General features: G+C 49.0%; 1 protein-coding gene across 3 annotated transcripts in view; it reads left to right on the forward strand.

Annotated features, from left to right (window-relative positions):
• The first annotated feature begins 2,039 nt into the window (after window positions 1-2,039).
• Window positions 2,040-21,802, forward strand: part of znf827 (zinc finger protein 827) — a 38,157-nt gene continuing 18,394 nt past the window's right edge. Inside the window, exons 1-4 of one of the 3 annotated variants that reach the window (XM_049721796.2) lie at window positions 2,040-2,521; window positions 15,150-16,367; window positions 19,070-19,242; window positions 19,346-19,838. In XM_049721796.2, the coding sequence (XP_049577753.1) occupies window positions 2,479-2,521; window positions 15,150-16,367; window positions 19,070-19,242; window positions 19,346-19,838 (1,927 nt within the window). In that variant the 5' untranslated portion in view covers window positions 2,040-2,478. The remainder of the gene's footprint in view (window positions 2,522-15,149; window positions 16,368-19,069; window positions 19,243-19,345; window positions 19,839-21,802) is intronic. The other 2 variants (XR_007481618.2, XM_049721797.2) reach the window with 2 other exon arrangements.

A 21,802-nucleotide genomic window follows, 5' to 3' on the forward strand; every position in this document is an offset into this window, starting at 1 on the left:
ACTAACAAGGTAAAGAGAATGTTGGAGGCAGACCTAAATCACACGGCTACAAATAGAGGTGTCACAAAGATGTCCAGCAATTATCCCGTCTCGTTTCCTGATCAGAGTGGTCTGTTTTTTTTTGTTTTTTTTTTTTAAAGGGGTACTTTTTCACAGCTCAGGTTGTAACCCCCCCACTAGGCTAGTCGCCATTGGACTCCTCTGGGCCGCCTCCTCCTCGCCCTGCCGCGTGTGTTCACACCTCGGCCTTCTTGTACATCCCTCCATCCATCTTTTCCCTCCTTCCTTGCGTCCCGCCATGCCTCAACCTCACACCCTGCCTCCCCCGCCCGGCGCAGGAGGCTCGTTACCGTGGCAATTAGTGGGAAAAACTCAAATTAACCCTCTTGGCCGCCTGTAGGTGACAAAGACACGTTGGGTTTTCTGCTAATTGGGAAACAGAACAACATGATTAGACGGGGGCTGAGCAGGATGTGATGGGACAGGTTATTTCTTAACTTGCATGGCATTCAAGTGTAAAAATAAGCTAACCACGTAAATTAATACTTTTAAGTCCAGTATGCATTGATGTACCTGGATTGCAGGGCAGACAAATTGATTAAATCGATGAATTATCACACCCCTAATATATCTTTGGGAGAATCCTGGATCTATCTAGTTGTCTTTCTCTCCAAACTCCAGAAGCAAAAATGACTAAAGTAAACTCAATTTCATCTCCCCAGATGCCACATCTGCTTTGATGTGTTATAAAGACTAGTCAGCCATAGTTCAAAACCACTGCTGGCAAAAATGTTTGTTGTTCTTTTTATTTGTCCATGAATATAAAATTGGGAATTTGACTAAAAGTGTCACGATAAATATGGTTTTAAAAGGCCTTGTACTTGTTGCACTTTTTACAACAGACGATTCTCTGGACAAACTGTTCCAAGCGTCAGGGGAACTCGTTCACTATTCATCAAATTGTACATTAATCTGGATCTAATCCCTTACAAACATTGCACGGCATTCACGACCACTTTTCATTTTCCATCTACTTAAGTTTGGCTCTCTCGTGTAGGTCTCGGTCTGTTTTCGCTCCATTCTGACAAAGCTCGTCAGCGGTTTGAGGGCGCACTGATAGTCGCCATGGTAACGTGGCCACGACCTTGTTGGGGGCGCACACCTAAAGGTCATTAATCACCACTCCAGGGATATGTAACCATTGACAGCTCTCAGATTTCCCAGCTGGAAGACAAACACGACTAATGAGGAAAAGATGGGGCGCACGAATAAGATGTGATGAATGCCAGTCTATATTTCTCATAGACGCAAGGTCAGTTGAAACTTAGGTTCAGGGCGGTTCAGTAGTCGTGGGGAAAACTGCGGGACAAAAGCGCCTTGTTGGATGCACCAGTCGAGAGGAGGCGTGATGACAAACAACAGCGCTGACCATCAACAAAGGCGTTCTGTGTTAACTTTGTTTTAGTCAAGAGGTGAATGGAATATCCTCAAGGAGACTGAGGGCAGCTCGAGAGCAAAGTGGAGACTGTGGTGCTTAATACTACATTGACCTCGCCAGTTGTAAGGAGGCACACGAGCCAACAACAACACAGGGTCTCCTGTGCTTACTTGATCGAAGACAGATTTGACACAAAAGGAGATTAAGGGCAGGCAGCCCTGCGTCAAAGTGGAGACTGTGTGGAGCATCGTGCTGCAGTAATAAAACATGCTTCATGAAATGCACCAGTGTGAAGGTGATGTGCTAAAACTACTAGATAGACCGACAGAAAGATGATGTTGATGAAGTACTAAATAAACTATAATACATAGATAGCTCGGTAATATTTGTACAATTTGAACAAAGTGAAAAGTATAATATGGTTTGACGGTGAAATAAAATGGAGTGCTGAATTACAATTCATCCAATTGGATGTGAAGATGACAATATGGTGAGGAAGTAGGCTGTTGTTGTCAATACAGTACGTACACTACAAAGCTTTTGGGGGGCACCTTGCTTGTCGCGGGGGCGAGCACCTCAGCCACTCGCCGCGCGCGGGCAAGGCAGTACGGCGTGCGCGCGTGTGAGCGAGCGTGCGCGCGCGCCCGTCTGCTCTGCTGTTGCTGCCCTTTGATCCCCCGCATTAGTGTTAGTTAGGGGGGCTCCGAGGCGCACAGCAGTCAAGACAGCCGAGCGAGCAAGGCAAAGCGGCCCAGGCGGCGCCCCCTCCTCCGCGGCCCGGGCTCCCCTATTTTCCCCCCTCTCGCCTCTCTCTATCTCTCGTCTCCCCCTTCGACCGACGGTCCCGCTCTGAAGCGAGCGAAGCCAGCCAGGTGCAAGACCGAGCGAGGAGCAGCGGCAGCCCGCCCTCCTGCCTGCCTGCCCGCCCGCCGTCCGTCCGTCCCCTCCGGTCTCCTTCAAATGGGAGCGAGCCTCTTTTCTTCCGTCTCCCCGCGCCAGGACGAGAATGTGATTTAAAAACAAGCGTTTTGGGGAGGAAAATGCCAAGGAGGAAGCAGGAGCAACCCAAGCGCCTGCCTTCACGTAAGTCTCGCGGCTCGTGTGCGCCATTCTCGGCGGGGTTAAAGAGGTGAAAGAGACAAAAGAGGCTAGGTTATATTTCTCCCCGGGTTCTTCTTTTTTTTGCGGGTCCGAGCGAGGCAGCCATGTTGTTGGCGACGCTTTAGCCAGCCCCCGAGAGCAGCGGGAGGAACCGTAAGCGAGCGAGACGTTCATAATCGATTTTTCTTCCTCCTCAAAAAAAAAAAAAACAGCTCGCCAAAGGTTGCGGGTTCTATGTGTGCGGGGAGCAGAGGAGGAGGAAGAGGAGCACGAAGAAGACGAAGGCAAGCTGGGGGGGAGAGAGAGAACGCCACCGCGGTGTTTTTGCTAACATGTCCGCCTGCTTAGGTGGCTTCTCCGGGAGGACCCGGGGAGTGTGGCCGCAATAAAACGAAGGGTCAGTCGGATCAGACGAGCCCGAGTCTGGCTCGACTTGCTCCCCGCACCGAAGCCTGGTTAGCATTAGCTAGCTCCTCCACTTAATTCCTTAAAATAAGAAAGTATGAAAAGATTTTTTCCCCCCACCATTTTCTAGTTTCTCGCCTGTCAAGAGTGGCCATGATCGGTCACCTGAAGTTCATGGTCCCCCCCCCCCCCCTTCTGTTCCTCTTCATCTTCCTCCTTCTCTTCTTCCCCTTCGCAGGCATTCATTGCAGACAGACTCGGATCAATAACGCGGTTAGACGAGGGGGGAAGCGACACAAATGCCAATGTCGTGCCGCAGTAGCCCTCTTTTTAATAATAACACCATCCCCCTCTCCACACCCCTTTTCTTCTTTTAGCGAGCTCCCTACTTTGTCTCTTCAAATTTGACCCACCATCATATGTTTGGATCAGCACAGGCAGGGAGGAAAGGGGAGGCTGCGGTCGCACACTCGGGTCGCTATGGGTTCATGGTGGAGCAATGACTGGAGAGGCTTTTTCGGTTCCGTGTATTATGTTTTGTTATGATGCTGCACTGTGTGTGTTATGTTACACGTGAAGTGTATCGCTGGGTTGTTTTGGGTTCCGACTTTTGGGTAAAGGAAGTTTGAAGAGGCTCACACTGAGCCGGGATTCTAACCCAGAACCTGTAAGGTAATATGCACTAAGTTTGGGGGGAAAAAAAATGGCCTGCGTAGTGTTCTGGTGGTTACTATGTATGTCTCACCGTTGTGAGGTTCGGTGTTTGAATCTCTAAGTTGCATTTCGATGAAATTCAAGAATTTTAAAGATTAGTTTAAGAAAGTTCCCGAGACGTGTCGTAATTGCGGAAGGATCCGGCAAACATGGCTGCTGCTATTGTACAGAACATTTGTTGTGTATTGTTGCTTGGCATCGACTGGCAACATACTTGCGGACTGCGTGGGTTGAATCATCACCAAAAAAAATGAAGTGATGCGTCTTTCTCGGATAACCAATTACAAGCACCGGTGCAAAATTGCGTCACGCTCCTGTTCATCCAATTCACCTGTTATTTTCTCTATTTTATTTTCAATTAAAATTCATTGGCTTTGTAAATATAAATGAATTAATTGGCCCCTTTTTTTAAATAATTGCTTTTTGCCAATCTCTTATTCTGGTGATTGTTTTGTGATAGTTTAGCAGTTAGCATGGCTTCTTTTCTAGTCATAATACTTTTCAAAAGTCTTGTTTATTATTTTTTGTAGTATGTTTTATGTTTACAGGATGAGGGGAGTACGTGAAGTATTGGCGCCTCAGCTGACGTTTTAATTTTTTTCCTCTCCTCAGTTCTTCCCTCCCGTCCCCCTGCATTGTGTACTCGCTGGCTTCCAATGTGGCGGCCACCCCAGCACAAATTAGCGTTCTCCGTTTTGTGCTCTGGTAGTGTTGTGGTACACGACGTGGGTTTGATTCCCACTCACTGCTGGGCCCAAACCCGGATTAATTCAAAGAAGGTGGGTGGAAGGACTTTAATTTGGAGCTTCTGTGGCTGGTAGGGTGAATTTGAGTCCTTCGGTTTGCGACTCCTGCCGTGTTCTCGTCACGTAAAGTCGGTTTTCACACATGAATGGCGGACAATGCGAAAGGAGGAAGCCGTGTTGTTGTCATTTCACACGTGTGGCAGACAACGAGAGGTTGTCCTTGTCAGACTCGTTGTCACCTTCTAAGGTGCGGAGTGAGGGGCTGCTTGTGGAGTATGCGCAGGATGATTGTGCAAAACTGCTGTCATACAGATGTTTGCCCTCATGTCTATTTTTCCCCACCCCGTCTTTGTTTTACATTGTTGTTGTTGACTTAGGGCTGGATTTACTCCGGGTTTGCGCAAGCAAACAGATGTAGAAGCCGATAAGCTAACCAGGAACGCTGTTTTGAGTTGGTATGTTGTGGGAGGAGTGAATGCAAATTTAGTTTGGGTAATTTGTTTTATTAAAGGGGAAGATATCCCCCAAAACTTCTTAATAATATTTTGTATGTGCCCCCACTAGTCTAAACACGTTCTGGTTAATATTACATTTGTGGAAGTACCTGCTCAAGGGGCAGCCATTTTGCCACTTGCTGTCGACTGAAAATGACATCACAGTTGTCAGGTCATAGGTCACAACCAATCACAGCTCATCTTCAGAAAACTGGTGAGCCGTGATTGGTTGTGAAAACTGTCAACTGTGACGTCATTATCAGTCGACAGCAAGTGGCAAAATGGCCGCCCCCTGTGATGGATTAAAAACAAGTAGATTTTGCTCATTTGATTTATATTCCACAAACAAACATCACCCAGAACTTTGTTTATAACAAACAAATGGGAGTGTAAGTAAGTTTTCTCTGTTTCTTGTGAGAGATTTTATCACCCAAGTGTGTGTCTGTGTGCACAGCCTGGAAAGATGAGCATGCAGACGTGTGTGTGTGCGAGTCCATAAGCCAGCTATGGAGGTCACGGTACAGTATGGCGCCGTCACTCTTGACAAGTAAACATGACCTTTGTTGCCTCCGTGAAAAGCACTCTTCGTCTTCTTCCGTGACCTTGCGGGGCTCTTTTTATTTGTGTCGTTTTTACTTCGTTATTACTCGCTCGTCTGTAAATTCCGCGAGGGACGCATCAAACAAGGACGCCGCCGAGTATTGTTTGTCACCAAGCGCAAGTGGGAAGGGCACTGCCTCGCAGTAGAGTGTGGCCTTATAAGGCATCGTGACAATTAGGAGCTGGAGTTTCACACGATCACATCTGCCGTTCTTGGTTCCGGTTGTTTCTGGAACCAAAAGTTTCCCGGACGCTTTTGATGCCTACCGAATAGTTTTCAATAAATCATCCACGAGGTCATCATTTGTTTGAATCTCAAAGGATGTAGCGGGGAGCGTGTCGTGTGCGGTTGAGGTCGGAAAGTGTACCGGTCTTGAGTCCGTGCGAAGGCGGTTAGACAGGAAGTACGGTCGAGCTTTGGTGACTTTTGAGAAGGGCTCATTGTGTTGTTGGGTTGAATTCTCACCAATTCGCTATCCAGCTCAGCGGCACGCCGGGCGGCTCTCTGGCTGCCTTCCACTCGCTATGATTATGATGACCTTGCTGCGGCCTGGAGTTGAAAACGTTGGATTAAGAGAAAAGGAAAACGAGAGCAGGTTTCCATTTCACCCTTGGCATAAAATTTAAGGGGGAATTTCTGGCTAGAATCCCCCTTTCCCTCACTATCACCCCCCACCTTTCCCTCCTCAGATGGATGGTCATCGGGGTCTCTGGCTGTGTCGGTCGATCGGAGCTCAAGCGAATAATGATACACAAGCTTGAACTGGGAAATGAATTCACCACGCGCTGTCACAGGAGGCTACTGCGTGTGTGTGTTTGTGTGTGTGTGTTTCGTTTGATAGTACCTGAAATCACTGAGGCTGATGAGGATTAACAGTTAGCAGGGTAAGGTTTAATGGGCCCGGTTTCACCAAAGTAGCAAGGCCCCTATGTTTGGATCGATGGCGACACATAAATGTTAACCTTATTTGCAGCTCGAGACAAATGAGAGTGCACCAAGACAAGTCGGCCGCTTTTGTTCCTGAACTTGAAAGTGCACTTCACGCGTTCCAATATGTCATATTTTTTCACTTTTGTCGATCTCGCTGCTGTCCAGCGTTCGGATATAGATGACAACTTTTATCGTACCCTGTTGGGCAATATTTATATGTTCAAGTGAAGATATTCATTTTTAATGGCAAATGTACCAAGCATTTATGGCTTGGAAAATTATTCTCCTCACTTATCTAAACTATTCATTTGCGGGCCAACATCAATGGTCACTACTTTTTTTTTCTAAGTGCATTATGGGTAAGTGCCCTACATTTATGCTCCCTGGAGGCTCTGTCCAAATATTCATACTTTCAAATCTTTGCAGTTCTAATATCACATTCTACGGTATTACGTTTACAATTTAATCAACTTTACAAACTCTTAGGTATTTTTAGGTCACCTACCTGTTTTGTCCTAGTGTAGTTGCTGTCCATTAGCAAGCTAGCAAATAGCGCAGTCGGGAGTATTTGGACAGGTCCGACATTCGGACACCCCTACTAAATGGCGTAACCCCTTAATAGTGCACGAAAGAAGGAATAGTGTGTACATTCGGACAGAACCACGAATGACGCTGTTGACGAATCGCAACACGTAGATCCACAGCTCACCGAGCAGCCCGTTTTGGCGAGTAGAGGCAATCTCACAGGAGTAGCGAGGCTTTCAGCTGGCAGCGTTACACACGGAACAGCTCGCCGGTGCAGCTGGGAAAGACAGAGTGATGGAGCATGCTGCTGGTGGCAGAGAGAGTGCGCAATAGATAGATTGGGGGGGGGGGGGGGGGGCGAAGTGGAAAGGAAGAGCCGCTAAGAGCTTTGGGCGGTTTCTCTGTTGTTGTTGTACCACACAAGTGCATCCAGGCCCTGCAGGACAAGCCTTTAACAGGCATGAGGGATGGAGAGCATGAGAGGAGGAGGAGGAAGTAGAGGAGGTGGTGGGGTGCTGTGCCAGACGCCCGCTCTAAACAGTGTGCTGATTTATCGCCCGGCGCTCACGTTTCGCTCCTAGAAAGCCGCTAAATGACTTTGTAAGGGGGGGAAAAAAATGCTTATATCATCTGAGAGGAGCCATTTCGCCAATGCGGAACATGCACATTGCCTAACCGGTGCGTGGAACTGGAAAGTTTGTGGCTCAAATCGTTGCAAACGGGCAATCAATATCGCCAATCAAATCCTAACCTAGTTAAGTGACGATGACCAAAAAAAAAATGACTAACTCGATTTGTTTTTTTCCCTGAGCTTTTTTTTTTTTTTGGGTGATGCCACACCAACTACGCCACGTTATGTTGTGACTTGCAAACAAGTCTGTGCACTTAATCAAGAGCTGCTTACTAAAGTGACAGAAAATCCAAGTCTTAAGTAGTGCTTATCAGCATATGTATATTATTCCGTATATTTGCCGGCTCCTTAAAATGGCTGCAGGCCAACACGATGATCTTTGCCCCCTCCCTCTCCGCTCTTGCCAAACGAACGCATTCCGCTTGGCGCGGCACTGTGCTGTGACCTCACTTCCTGTGTGGGTAGACGAGTGCAGGAGGCATCTCGTGCACGGCCTGCCTCTATTTAGCCTTTAATGCACTAGCCAGGCTACGCCGCCGCCGCCGCCACCCTCTTCTCGCTCTTTCCTCTTAGTGTGTTTTCACATTGCAGTCAAGAGGAAGCCATTGGGCTAATGTCTTTTAACCAGGTCTGCTAACATCTGCCCGTGTGATGCTGTTAAACGGGGACAGCGCATAGAGCAGGCATGGAGTTATTTTATTTTATTTTATCGACTTGCGTTAGTAGCTCTCTGGCGAAACACTATATCACCTCTATAAATACATATGCTGGATTAAAAGTGTTTGGCCGCCGGCAAAAATCCAGAGAAGTTACTATCGTTTTGGCGAGAGCGTGTTTTGGGATGGGTTGCATTTTGTATTAAGGAGGTGACTTTAAAAGTTTGGGAAATCTGCGGTAAAAAAAAACAACTTCCAGTGCCGTGATAAAGTCCCGCCCACCGCATTCCGTCTTCCCACCCGATCACCAGAACGGCGTAAATGTTTGCAGTTGCGTCCTGAGTATGTGACGGGCGTCCGCACTTTGAGCGCTTTGACCTTGTCGTATCCGGCAGGCAGAAATGAGATCATCATCGCGGAGACAAGAAGCTGACGCGTCTCCTCCACCTACCCGCGGCTCTAAGTGACGGTTGTCATAGCGATCATTATGCCACCGAGCCTGCTCGGGCGAGTGAAGGATGCCTTTGAATGCGGCAGCCTGAGGTCGCAACCTGGTTACGCCGAGCTGATGCGGTGCCGAGTAAACAAGCGCATCGTCGCCCGTGCGTCTCCATGTTGGAAAAGCGAGGCGGGTGCGGACGTAACGATGTCTCTCATTCCCATCCGCTGTCCTGGTTTCACATAGAGATTGAAAACAGAATAACACCTCCACCCACTTGCCTCATCCTCCCTGGACCTGCATGTAAATTAGCCGTTAGCTCCTCTCGTTTTTTTTTCTTTTTCGTTTTTTTTCTCGCTTGCCTTTTTAGGCTGCGGAGTGCTAGTAGGAGCAGGGACCGGGACAAATCCTGATTAGTGTTCTCGTCGTCCTTGAGCGGCGCCCCGGCCAAACGGATGTCAAACCAATAGCGGCCCGGTTTTCCCTCCTCGCTCATCCTCTTGGCTCCTCTGCTGATTGCGGGGGATGCTGAGAGACAAGCGTTGGGAGTGCGTTCATGCGGAGACGGCGGATAAAAACAAGAGGTTGTTCGTTTCAAATCCAAATGATTATTTTTTTTTTTTTTGCACACTTACCTTGACATGGCACTCGACTGGCACATCGTATCTCGTGACGACTCCGAAAAAAGACTCGGCCGCCACCGATGAAAACGCGTTTTAATTCATTCGCAGCAGACGCGGGAAAGTGTCAAAGTGGCAATCTCGAAAAGACAGCCTGCGATTCTTTTGGGCAAGAAAAGTGTGAAAAGAACAGGCCATCACCCCGCTGTGTAGTTTTCTGGCATGCCGAAGCAGCTCACAGAGGTGATTGTGTGCTTGTGTGTGTGTGTGTTTGTGTCCGAATGCGTGTGTGTGCGTGCTAGAAAAGTGAGAGCGAGTAGGAGGGTGGAAGGTGGGAGTATGTGAGGCGTCCATGTATTGTTTGTAAATCGCCATAGTGGCAAAAAAAGGGACATTTTGCGCTTATTGCTGCCCATCCGTATTTCAGTTGGATACGTACTGTACAATTTTTTGTATTCTCTTATGTGGTTATGACATGGTGTCGAAATAATTGGGACACTGTAAAAGCTGCAGTTAGTTTAACTTAGGTTGGAATCAATTAATCCTGATCAATGATGCAACAAAAAGCTAACAAGCACAACCTGAGCTTGACAGATTTTTACATTCAAGTATAGCCACCATCTGTGGACTCGCTACGCTAATCTAAAATGATGCTAGCAACAAAGCAATTTCAAGGCCGGCCCCATTATGGCCCACGACCCCTAGGTTCCTCACCCTTGGCCACCAGCAGATACTTAACTAAAGCCCTCACATCGAAAAAAACGCTTCCGCACACATCTTCCCCGAAGTGGCGTCTTTCTTGCTCGTGGGTTAAGAAGGTCAGGGCAAGGGGGTGAGAACGCAGGAAGGAAGGCAGCGAGTATGGATGTCGTGAAGAAGGAGCTGTGGCAGTAATTAAGTGTCCGGCTGGGCCCTGGCAGGGGTTGCTACGGCTGCGGGCTATGCTAATGAGCGCGCCCGGCGGTCAGGACTGCCTTATTAGCGCTCGCCGGACAATATGGTAGGAGAGACGCTCCGCCGGCGGCCGCCGAGTCTCGCCAAATGACTAACGGTCCTCCCGAGGAGGAAGGTAATTCTATTAATTGGCACACGGTGGATCCGAACGGCTTCGCCGAGGAATCCTTCGCTTTAGTCCTCTAGGTCTTTTTAATGTCACCATTATCCGCAGAAGCTCACTGGGAGCGCTGCATTCGAGGCATCCCTTCTTCTCAAAATGGGCAAGTCAAGCTAGATGGACCTAAAACATGGCTTTATGGTCATTTGAAACTTGAAATGATATCAAGTACAGTTAGCATTGTGTCCATATAGGACAGTCCAATCGAGTCCTTGACTTGTATTGAAATGTAGCGCAAATTACCATCTGTGTATTTTTGGCCTTGGCCTCTGCGGTCTGTGGCGACGTCGGGCGTTGCGCCAGAGGTGAAACAGGAAGGAGAAGTGTTCTTGGAAGGGAATAAGAGGACCAAGACCCCCTCCCCTAAAGAAAAAAAGCCCCCCAAAAAACAGCCAGACCTCTGAAATTCCTCATTGCAGACCAAGTGCACTTTACCCCCACCCGTTTATTTTTCTCCTCCATTTTTTGGCATCTCACGTTACGAGGAGAGGAAAAACACAGCGTACACTCACTCATATAGCCTTAGATGTGTCATTGAGTCAACAAGCCTAAAATGATGGAGAGAGGGGGCGTTTGAAAACTTGACCAAATATACAATAGATCAAGTAATGGTGTTAAATCATCCAGTAAGGGCAAGGCCTCCAAAACTGGAGGGGTGCAAAATTCATCCGGTAAAGTAATTAGCAACTCAGATGCTTTCTTTCCCCGGGGTGCCATTGGGACATAAAGGTGCGCCAAATCTGTCATTGTATGGAAGGAAGGGTGCGCATGACTTCAAAACAGGGATTTGAAAACTAGGGGAGCAACTTGAGAATCCAAGATCTGGTATAATAATTACACGTGACTTTTTTTTTACCCCCCAGGGTGAGTGTAGTGGACGGGGGTGCACCAACTTGACAGTGTGAAGTGGAATGTAAGTCTGGTGTCATAATCACACATCATTTCCATCAAGGTTGGAAACGTAAAATGTGATTCGCCAATTTTATTGTGATTTAAAGGAGTAGCGTATCTTACAAACAAGGATTATAATTAATAATAATTACATGACAGTGTTCGATCGAATGTCATTAGCAAAAATCTGCGGCGCGCCCTTATTATTAAAATTGAAAACCTGCACATCTTTTTGCGACGAGAGCAAGTGTTAGACATGTGGTGATGTCTATAAATAAATAAAAAAAAAGGGTGCGCTAGTTGTTAATATGAATCCAAGCTGTTTATACGCACACTGCGTCGCCAGCAGTAATAGTAAATTCCACAATGCCTCCATTTTGTGCACCCAGGCAGACATTTAAATGAAAATAGCCGTTAAAGCGGGTCAGAGCCTAATTTACATTGTTGCCCCGATGCAATTCATCCTCCTATTTATGCAGAGCGACATTCATTTTGACAAATATTGTCATTTGTCCTGTATAACAGTGTCAGGCTAAAAAAAGAAGAAGTATCTAAGTAACAGCATGGGTGGCATATTCGTCAGTGGCGTAAGTGTGACTCACCGCCGGCTAGTGTTAAGTGTTAACCTGCCGTGCGTCAAGTTCTTTGCGAGAGTTGATTCTGGAGGCTGAAAAACAGATTCCACGAAAACCACTTCAATTTAAACCTGCATTGCATAATTCATGATAATCATCGTGCTACTGCTTGACTATGGAGACTGAAGGGCTTTGGGCGGTGCTGCTGTTTTGGTTAGCAACAGGTGCTAATCGCACATACTGGCAGTTTTCCCCTCATTTAGGTCGAAGCCACCCTTTGATGAAATCTGATAAAAATGTTTGGTCGTCGAGTTGTATTTCTCGAAATGGCCGCCGATGGGGGATAGCTTGCGGAACGGTACGTTAGCTTATCCTCTGATGTCAGCATTTGCCGCCCTCCTCCTCGACCTCCTCTGCACTGTATTCACTCTCGGACACGTCTCTCTCCTTTTGACATAGCCGCTGTATTGATGCGCACCCCTCTCCCCCCGTTAATCGGCTAATGGCCTCCTCTTCTTTCCTGCCCTCCCCTTTCTCATCCTTCCATCCGTCCCTTTCGCCTTGCCGTCTCCTCCCTCTGCGCTCTTCAGGGCCTGAGGTCAGTGAGGCCAATTTTCATGCCTGGCTAAGTGACAGAATGGCTTTGTATCTGTGTGTGAGTGTGTGTGTGTGAGTGAGTGTGTGTGTGTGCAGCCTAACACAAGTCATATGGCGGGTGACCCCCCCCCAACTCGACCTACCTTTACCTTCCCCCTTTTCTCTCCTGACTTTAACTTTTACTGTTATGAGCTAACATCTCTGATTTTCACTCACCTTCATTTTTGTTCCGATGCAAGTTTAGTTTAGGTCGAGTTTTTGGCGACCTCGTTGGGCGTTCCGGCGGAAGTAACCTTTGGATCGCGGGCGCTTTCTATTCCGGCAACTGCATCGTACACGAAATGTGTGCGCTACACTTGCTATTAACTCAACATGGCCAAAGAATTGAGTGATTAGCATTAAACTTCACACCCCTGTGGAATTCCCCCTCCACTTGCTCTTTTAACGGTCCCCAAATGCAGCGCCTCCAAAGGCGGGAAATTGCTAGGTTGTACCATTTATACCGAGCAGAAAAAGTAAAAAAAAAAAAGGCTGCACATGTTTTTGTGGACATGACCTTGACTGATGCCACCCCGCTGACCTCAAATCATCGAAATGATGTTGCCAAATCCACAAATAGAGAGCGCGATACGGCAAGCGGCCCTTTTAGCTGAATTTCCCGGCTTTGACTCCCCGCTGCTTGGCTCGTGAAAGGTTAATACAGCAAACACGGCACTCTGCGGCCCGCACTACGTCTCCCATATTACCGAGTCACTATTTGCGCAGCCGGGCGTTTGCACTTTGACTCCTTAAGGCTCCCACTTTGTCTACAATGTGCCAGTTCTAACGGCCGTGCGACCCGGGTGAGAATGTTCCTGGCCGCCGTGCTGCTGCTGAATCGTGAGCGATAACATGTCCGGACCACTGCGCCCTGCAGGCCGTTTTCCTCGACAAAACGCTAAACACCCCCCCTCCCTCTCCCTGCCCCTCCCTCCACAACCTTTTCTGTGGCAGATGCTAGCTGCCGCAACCCGTGTCGCCGCCACTCTGTCAGCAGCGGGACCATTCGCCGGACCGCAGGCTAAGCAGTTCTAGCTGTCGCGGATGTGCGATCCGCTTTAAATCATCTCTCCGGCTGCGTGTGCTGTGCTCTCAGGGATGAGCTCGTGCCAAATGAAAACCTTGTCCGTGTCGTGATTTTGACTTTAATGTAGGTACTAGGCTAGCGTGGGGGGAGTAATGGCTAGCAAGTCAGCCCCGCGGTTTTTGTCCAGGTACTCTGGCCTGTTTGGTTTATTGTTCATGAGACTGACTTGTGAGGGGGGGGCAAAAAGGGTAGCCGCAAAAAGCCAGATTGGCGCCGGAGCTGCGATGCTTCCCCCCCCCCCCCGTCAAAGCTTGAGACACCTCAGGTCAGCAATCTAGTGATTTGCCGCTAACCACATTACAGCCATTAGCGGCCCTCGCCGCTTTTCCGCATGTCACGTAGAAATGGGTCGAGTCCTGCCCCGCATGACTCACACTGACTCTTTTCTCTGCGACTTTCTCTCAATGCGGGTCAACCCGACTCGGGTTGCAAAGTAACCTTTGGATGCAGCTTTTCCGTTGACATCCTGGGAAGTGGGAATTGCCGAGTAACCGAAAAGACGATATTGTAAAATTGTGATACGCTAGGCTAGTCAGTTAGCTTTGTGTATTGTCCACCCTTGTGTGACTTCGTGATTGCCGATTGGGAATTTTGGAAGTTCAGCCAAGTGTCACAAAAGGGAACGTGCCGTTTTCGGAGGGCCCTTTGTGGCGAGCCGGTGACTGTGCTCACCTTTTGACGACCACGGCGCATCCTTCCGGGCCCGATCACGAGCCAACTCTAATGATCCCCGCCGCTGCCGAGGCTGCGTTTCCTGGCAACTGTTTTGCTTTAGCCTGTAAACACAGAGCGGCCGCTGGGCCTGTGAAAGGTGAAGACATGTTTTAACAATTGCTTTTTCTCAATCGGTTGGATGGAATAGTTTTTTTTTTTTTGGGTCGTCCAGTAACATACAAAGGCGGGAAACAGTTCCTTGTCCGTTTTGTTAATATGTATCAGGAATGCTCACTCCTCTTTTGTTCGCCCTTGTCTGGCAAGCTGTAATATTTTGCTTATGAATATTGATACACAAAGTGTATATTAATGACCCCGGGTGAACTTAACCCTATCCTTATTGGCTCCCTGTTGGTATCTTGCGGGCTCATGTATACTAATGGAGTTCCATAACCTCCATTACCCTAATCTTTGCTGTCTAGCCTCCCAGATGGATTGGGTTGTCATGGTAACGTCGTTACTCCTTGAGACCAAGAGTGGGAAGAATTTAAAAAAAAAAAATAATGTCAGGGAACTCAAAATTACTTAAAACATCTCCCAAGCCTCTTGCGGAGAGTGCAGGTTATGTCGGAAAAAAATTGAATGAGAAATGGTCGTTGGATTTTGACATAAAGTGGTAATTGTGTCGGGAATGTTCAAAATGGTTGCTCATTTTAAGCAAGGTAATGGCGGTCATTTTCATTGGCCCAATTCTTTTCACAGACTCTCCCCATAACCGTGATTACCTCAGTTCACGGACGAAAGCCTGTGAATTCATTCATCGCTCATGTTGCTAACCAAAACAGCAGCAAGGATAAGGGTGTATGTCTAATCTTCGTTTCTCCCCCTGTAGATGTGGACAGCAATGACGAAGGAGGGCCTGACGGCGGCGCTGCGGAGGACGAAGGCTGGTTCGGGAATGCATCCGACACGCGCTCGGAGTCTTCGTCCTACGGCGACACCCAGGACGAGCTGTTCCTGCCGAGGGGATCGTCCCCGGACGCCAACCACGAGAGTCCCACGGGCTGCCCCACACCGGTCCACCGCGCCTCCTTGGAACTCCTGGGACTGGGCAGCGGCGCCTTCTCGCCGCAGGACACCGTCTCGTCGGTGGTGTCATCGCTGTACGGTGAGGCGGCGTCCCGTGCCCTCGGGAAGCCCCTCAGCAGCAACCTGCGGCGCCTCCTGGAGGCCGGGTCGCTGAAGCTGGACGCGGGGGACCTTCTGGGGCGGGCGTCCCGGGGAGGCGAGTCCCCTCCCATAGGGCTTGCGTCGCCCCTAACCCTCTCCCCATCTTCACACCACGCTCAACAGCTCAGCGCGCTCGCTCGCAAGCTGGCCAACAACAACAGCGGCTCCGCCTCGCCGGCCTCGTTGGCGCCCTCGCTCACCAACGTTAAACAAGAGCCGCTGGACCACTTCAACTCCCAGAGCAACGGCGGTAGCTTTGTATGGGCCGGAGTCGCCGACAAGTGGCCGCCCACCGGACGCTCCACTCCCAGCGGGTCCAGCCTCTCCCCGGACTCCGCCATCCAGAAGCTAAAAGCGGCGGCTAACGCGGTGCTTCAAGACAAGAACGCCGTGTCGGCCGCCGCCACCACCACCTCCTCCACCAACGCTTCGTCCGTCGTGCCGCCCCTCGGAGGGGCCGGCGCCCGGGGCGACGACGTGGTGCGTTTCGATGCCTTTAACTCTCCGTTCAGCCCGCAGTCGGCGAGCTCCACTTTGGCCGCGCTTTCCAAGAAAGTCAGCGAGAGGAGCCACGGTTCGTCGGCGCCCGCTGCGCCCGCCGACCAGCAGAACTCTGCGACGTCCTTCCTGTCGCTCGTGTCCATGACCTCGTCGGCCGCCTTGCTCAAAGAGGTGGCGGCCAGGGCGGCGGGGAACCTGCTCACCGAGAAGAAGGAAGGCTCCCCCCTGCCGGGCGGTGGCGGCGGCATCCTCCAAGAGGATGTCAAGCCCCTGCTGGACAAGAACCACAAAACCTCCGCGCCGTCAACACCCAACCAGGGCCTGGATCTGTTGTTGCCCTCCACACCCAAAGGAAGAGGGAAACCCAACAACCAAGCAGGTAATTGATATCTTCTACTGCAGTGTTTCCCAACCTTGGAGCCAACGCAGCAATTGCTGTTGGAATAATTTCACCACAATGCAAATGATATTTAAATATATTTAATATTTTAAAATATTAACTATATTTATAATATATTTAAAATATTTAATTGTACTGCCCGTCACTATATGTCATCGGCATAGATAGATGGACAGATAGTAATAGGGTCAGACAGTTATTTCAAAAAGTTAAAAAAAAATACCAAAAACTTGATATGACGACTTTATCCTCAAGGACTTTTGGTATCATGAATGCCCTTCTTCACAGTGTGGCCCTAACACTCCTTGAAACTTGTTTCAGCCGCCGCAGTCTTAATTACCTTCATAAAAAGACACTGAAGCATCAGCCAGCCAACCAAGCAAGTCTCGCAAAAGGCCAGGGCGAGCTCCACGGGGGGGCTCCCGACCGAGACCTCGCCGGGCTCGATGGCGCTCGGGGGGGGCTGCCAAATAAGCAGCGGGTGGAAGCCCTCCCTCGCGCGGCACCAAGTCCGCCGGCGCTGATCGGGAGGGCAGACCTTAAGGCCGAGCGCGTCATCCTTTCCCCTGACTGGATACAGATGTGTGTACATTCGCCGCCCGCGCGCCGTTTATTCTGGAAAACGCGCACGTGTAACCCAAACAGGGGAAAAGAGAAGAGACGGCGCGGCGAAGTAACCTTTAGGGGAGAACAGAACGTTTTCAAAGAGCACTTTTTGAAGGATTGTGTCGCAACCCTGAGCAAATCTAAAATGGCGGGATGAAATTGACTTGAGACGGATGAGGCGGCCGATGTAATATTGTGTGATCTGCATGTTAAAAAGGTGGTGCTAAGGGGGGGGCGGGGGTTGCTGTAACCTGGCGAGCCGTCAAGGTCGAGCGCTGCTGTAAAAATGCAGGTATGTTGTTTGGTCGCCAGACTGAAAAATGTGACCTTGATTATTGACGGCCATGCCTTGTTTTTTTATTAGCTTCCCCGCGCTACTCGCACCGTAAAGCCCATTTAGTGCTCGTTCCGTCTGCTCCTTTTTTTTTTTTTCATTTAGCGCTCCCAACTCCATTTTGTTTTTCCTTCACTGGATTTTACTTTCGGTCATCCCGCTGCTGTTTGGCGCTCCGGGCTCGCACTTCCGCAAAGATAAATAATTAACTCCGAGGTTGGTTTGATAAAAGCGATTTTTAGAATCATTGATTGAGTCGTGATGACAAGAAAGAAGTTTAAGTGGATATCAAAGTCGGAACGGATGCAAACGCTAATACGAGAAGAAAAGGCAGAGGAAAAACGGTTTAGGAGAAGAAAATCATCATGAGAGAGAATTCACTATTCCACGAAAATTATAAAGTCAACCTCCACATGTCCGGCTCAAAATGTCCAAAGTCATCTATTTAATGACTCTCAGTTCTCAGAAATTCTACAAAGAACATTGACATTATTCTAAGAAAAAAATATGAAGTAGACCAAAAAGTCTACTAACTGCTGCCTAATTATTTTTAATAGAAGACATTTGAGGTGTAACAACAAATGGAAAACGACACCCGTAAAGCGACACCAAATGGCGCCGGTGTTTCATCTGTTTGTTCATTGATTTAACGCCATAAAGCAAACGTGCTACAATTTGCATATGCATTTCCGCAACGGCACAATTCAAAGTGATGGCCTGGGCTAAACGGAGCCATACGGAAAAGCCCTTCACCATCAAAAATGACCCCGTGCAATAAATACTCATTTTCACCGTGGCCCGGAGGCGTTGATTTAATTCTGTACATTTTCCGAAGGCTGCGGCGGCCGCTGCGCCAGTGAGTGCTTTAAAAGGTTGTACACTAGCACATGATGTATTGTACACAGACGTATAGCTTTGAAGCGTGGCTATTAAGACACAATTTAAGTGCGGGTGGTAGACAGCGAACTCTCGGGCCGCTGTCGGCAAAAGCCCTTCAAGGCACTTGTGTTAATCAACAATGCGCTCGAGATTGAAGGCGTAATTGTGCAATGACGTCACTCTGGGTTCTTTAGTCGTACTCTTGTGAATCGTCGCTAAAGCATGTTAGCATACCACACCATTTGCTTGTTCATCTTACGTTAGCTCGCTCGGTTAGCGTCGAAATCTTAGAATGTCTCGAGGTACCTTTTGTTTTTTTGCTTCACCCGAGAAGCTTAATGTCCCCCCGCCCCGCCCCCATCCCGCCATGCCTCTCCGCTCTGGCTGCAGATGGCCATTTATTGTTGCAAATAGGCAGTCTCGAGCTTTTACACCTCCAGGTCAATGAATGGCTGAGCGCAGTCATTTCGCCAAACACTGATTACCAGATGTTTTTTACCGAGGAACACGGCCGGAATACTCATGAAGCCGTCCTGACAGCCCCAGCGTAGAATTTGTAATGCCATCATGTCTCCTTCTAATAAGACCAATTAAGCCGTAATGGATGCCGGATATAAAGCCAACAACAATAATCGAGACGTTAAAAAAAATAAAATAATAAACACCTCAGGTTTCCAGCTGACATTTCCCGCAGTGGTCTTTGTTCAATTTTCTTGCTAACCTGCCTCACGCTGAAAAGGCTTTCCATTTGATTGTCTTAGCAGGAACAAAGCTGCAGCATTATCACACAGTACATAAAAAGGCTGCTTTTAATTGGGCTTTTGTAAATGTCACTTCTAAACGCGGTGTCTCTACCCTCAAGGCTCTCCGGAAGACGGCGGCAAACCGTTCCAGTGTCCTGTGTGCGGTCTGGTCATCAAGCGCAAGAGCTACTGGAAGAGACACATGGTCATCCACACCGGCTTGAAAAGCCACCAATGTCCGCTGTGCCCCTTCCGCTGCGCCCGCAAAGACAATCTTAAGTCCCACATGAAGGTGAGTCGCCGTCTCTATCCGATAAAGCCTGAAAATTTCCGAATCTGATCTCGCGTGTAAATATAATAATCTTGTAATTTGACACCTGGGCTACTTCTCCCAGGTCCATCAGCACCAAGACCGGGGCGAGACGTTCCAGTGCGAACTCTGCCCCTTCACTTCCTCCCGTCACTTCAGCCTGAAGCTCCACATGCGCTGCCACCAGCACTTTCCCCGCACCGACGTCAAGGTGAAAGAGGAGCTCACCACCGACACCGAAGGCGAGGGCTCCCTGATGGGCGACGCCGGCGGCCCAGCCGACTCGAGGGGGAACCGGCTGTCCCCTCTGCATCCGGACGCCCGGCTGCAGTCGTCCCCGCCGGGCGAGGCGTCGTCCAATCACGTCAACGTCAAGGAGGAGCCGCTGGAGAGGGACCTGTCCGTCCTGTCGCCGTTTAGCATGGGCAGGGAGCGACCTAGGAGCAGCGCCAACTCCTTGGACCTGCCGGGCGCAGGCGGCGGGGTGCACTCCAGCCCAAGTGGTCCAACCACGGCCTCCCTCTTCAGCCCGGACATCACCACCAAGACAGCCACTGACCTGCTTATGAAGCTATCAGGTTAGTACGCGTTACGAGTATTGTCAGGTGGATTATTGTTAGCATAGGTTAGCATACAACTAATTGATTAGCATCAATGGACAAATATTTCAATCAGAGTGATTGTTGAGCGTCGTGAAGCTCCACTCCATCTGAAAAAGTACACCGAGTTGATATGCCACTCGCATCTATCGTTGTTTTCTGAAGACCTTCACGCTGAACCGTGAAACATTCTTTGCATGAAGACAAATTCATAGCATGCCATGCGGAGGTTACGAAACCAGCGGGGAATTCTCCGTTTCAGATGCAATCTGAGCATAAGAAAAGAACCTAAACTTTTCAACCCTGGCTTATGTGAAAAATATAGTTTAATCTGGGACTCTACGTTTCATAATCAGCTGCCATTCATCTCGAGATTGTTTTTTTTATTGCCATTGAATTTTAAAAGATGGTTTGTACCTACTTGACAAACACGCCGTTCTTTGGGAATGTTTATCCCCCCGATGCTGTTTAGATGCACCTTGTTGCAGAGTATAAAAAGAGCCACTCAGAGACGTCAGCAAGATTGATGGAAAAAGGTCAGGTGAGGTTCGGCGCCGGGGTCGAGGCTACGGCTGCCAATCTCGCGCTTAATGCTGCGTAATTAGATTGAGATCTTCGGGAGAAAAAAAAAAAACAGGAACATTAGATTAATTAAAAATGTATGCATAATTCATAATTAAAAAGGAATTTATAATTTGAAATGATTAGCGCCCTTGGCTCACCATCCTGTGACCCAGCCAGTACGCGCCGGGGGGACTAGGACGACTCGGTTAACTAACTGCCCCCCACCCCACTCCGCCCCCGACTCCAAATGGCAGTTGCACTTCACTTCCAGACTGCGCAATCAAGCCCGGGCTCCTCCAGGGAGGAGCCAGCGGTGACTTCTTCCAATGTCAGCGCAGTGTCAGGCGGCGGACATCTTACGTTGAGGCCGTCATTCAAGGTGAATGTGGGCGGATATAAAAGATGAAGTAAAGTCCAAATGATTATGGACTTTAATGAATACCGCCCCTTTGATCACAAAGTATCTCTTTTGTCCCAAAAAAAATGGCTACTTAGAAGAAGCAAGGGCTCAGATCTTTTTAAAATATCGAGGGTGAGGGACTTCCTCTCGGGACTCCACTTCTCCCTGGCAAGCCAGATTGAGTGTGTTCACGGGTAGCTCATTCCTCCTACTTTTTACACCCCCGGTTCCCCGCCTCGCCTCGGTCCCCCAAGGCCAAGCAAGGGAGGCGGCGGGTGAAAGATATAAAGACCAGACAGATGAAGTGACATCTGAGCGAGCCAGAGATGTTAAAACGAGGAGTTGCGTCCACTTCCCCCAAGCCAGTGAACTCCCCCTGAACCATGACATAATATTGGGAAGGGGGAGGGTGTCATGGATCCTACTTCTGACACCATTTTGAAAAACAGTAGCAGCATATTTTGGAAGGGACTTTCTATTGAGCATTGCGGCGATCCACTTTGATTTTGCACGACGGCGTGCTGACACAGCCGTCGGCCGTCCGGCGTGATCCACATTTTGATTTGGAGATGAAAGCCACGCCGCTCCCCCCCCTCCCTTCCCCGTGCCCAGTGGACCAGAGCTAATCATGTGGGCATCCTCCAGACATCACCCACTCCCCCCCAGTCGCTCTGACATAGGCACTGTGAGCTCGACCTTGGCTGGGTGTGAGTAATTGCCACGCGGGGCATTGTGGGAGGTGTTGTCGCTCTTATGATTGTTGCCCCCCCCCATCCTCCCTCCCTCAGGAGAATACTGTGCATATTATTCTCTCCTCGCACCGCAGGCAGAAAACTAACACCGTCCTGCACATCTAGTACAGAAGCAGCTTTGTATTTGAACATCATCAATTTGGACCTAATTGCTAGTAACGATTCAGTTAATTGACCTCCTTAGCTAATCATCCACGTGAAGAGCAGCTCGAAAACCTTAAAGGAGA

The sequence above is a fragment of the Syngnathus scovelli genome, chromosome 5 (assembly GCF_024217435.2).
Source record: "Syngnathus scovelli strain Florida chromosome 5, RoL_Ssco_1.2, whole genome shotgun sequence".
Lineage (NCBI taxonomy): Eukaryota > Metazoa > Chordata > Actinopteri > Syngnathiformes > Syngnathidae > Syngnathus > Syngnathus scovelli.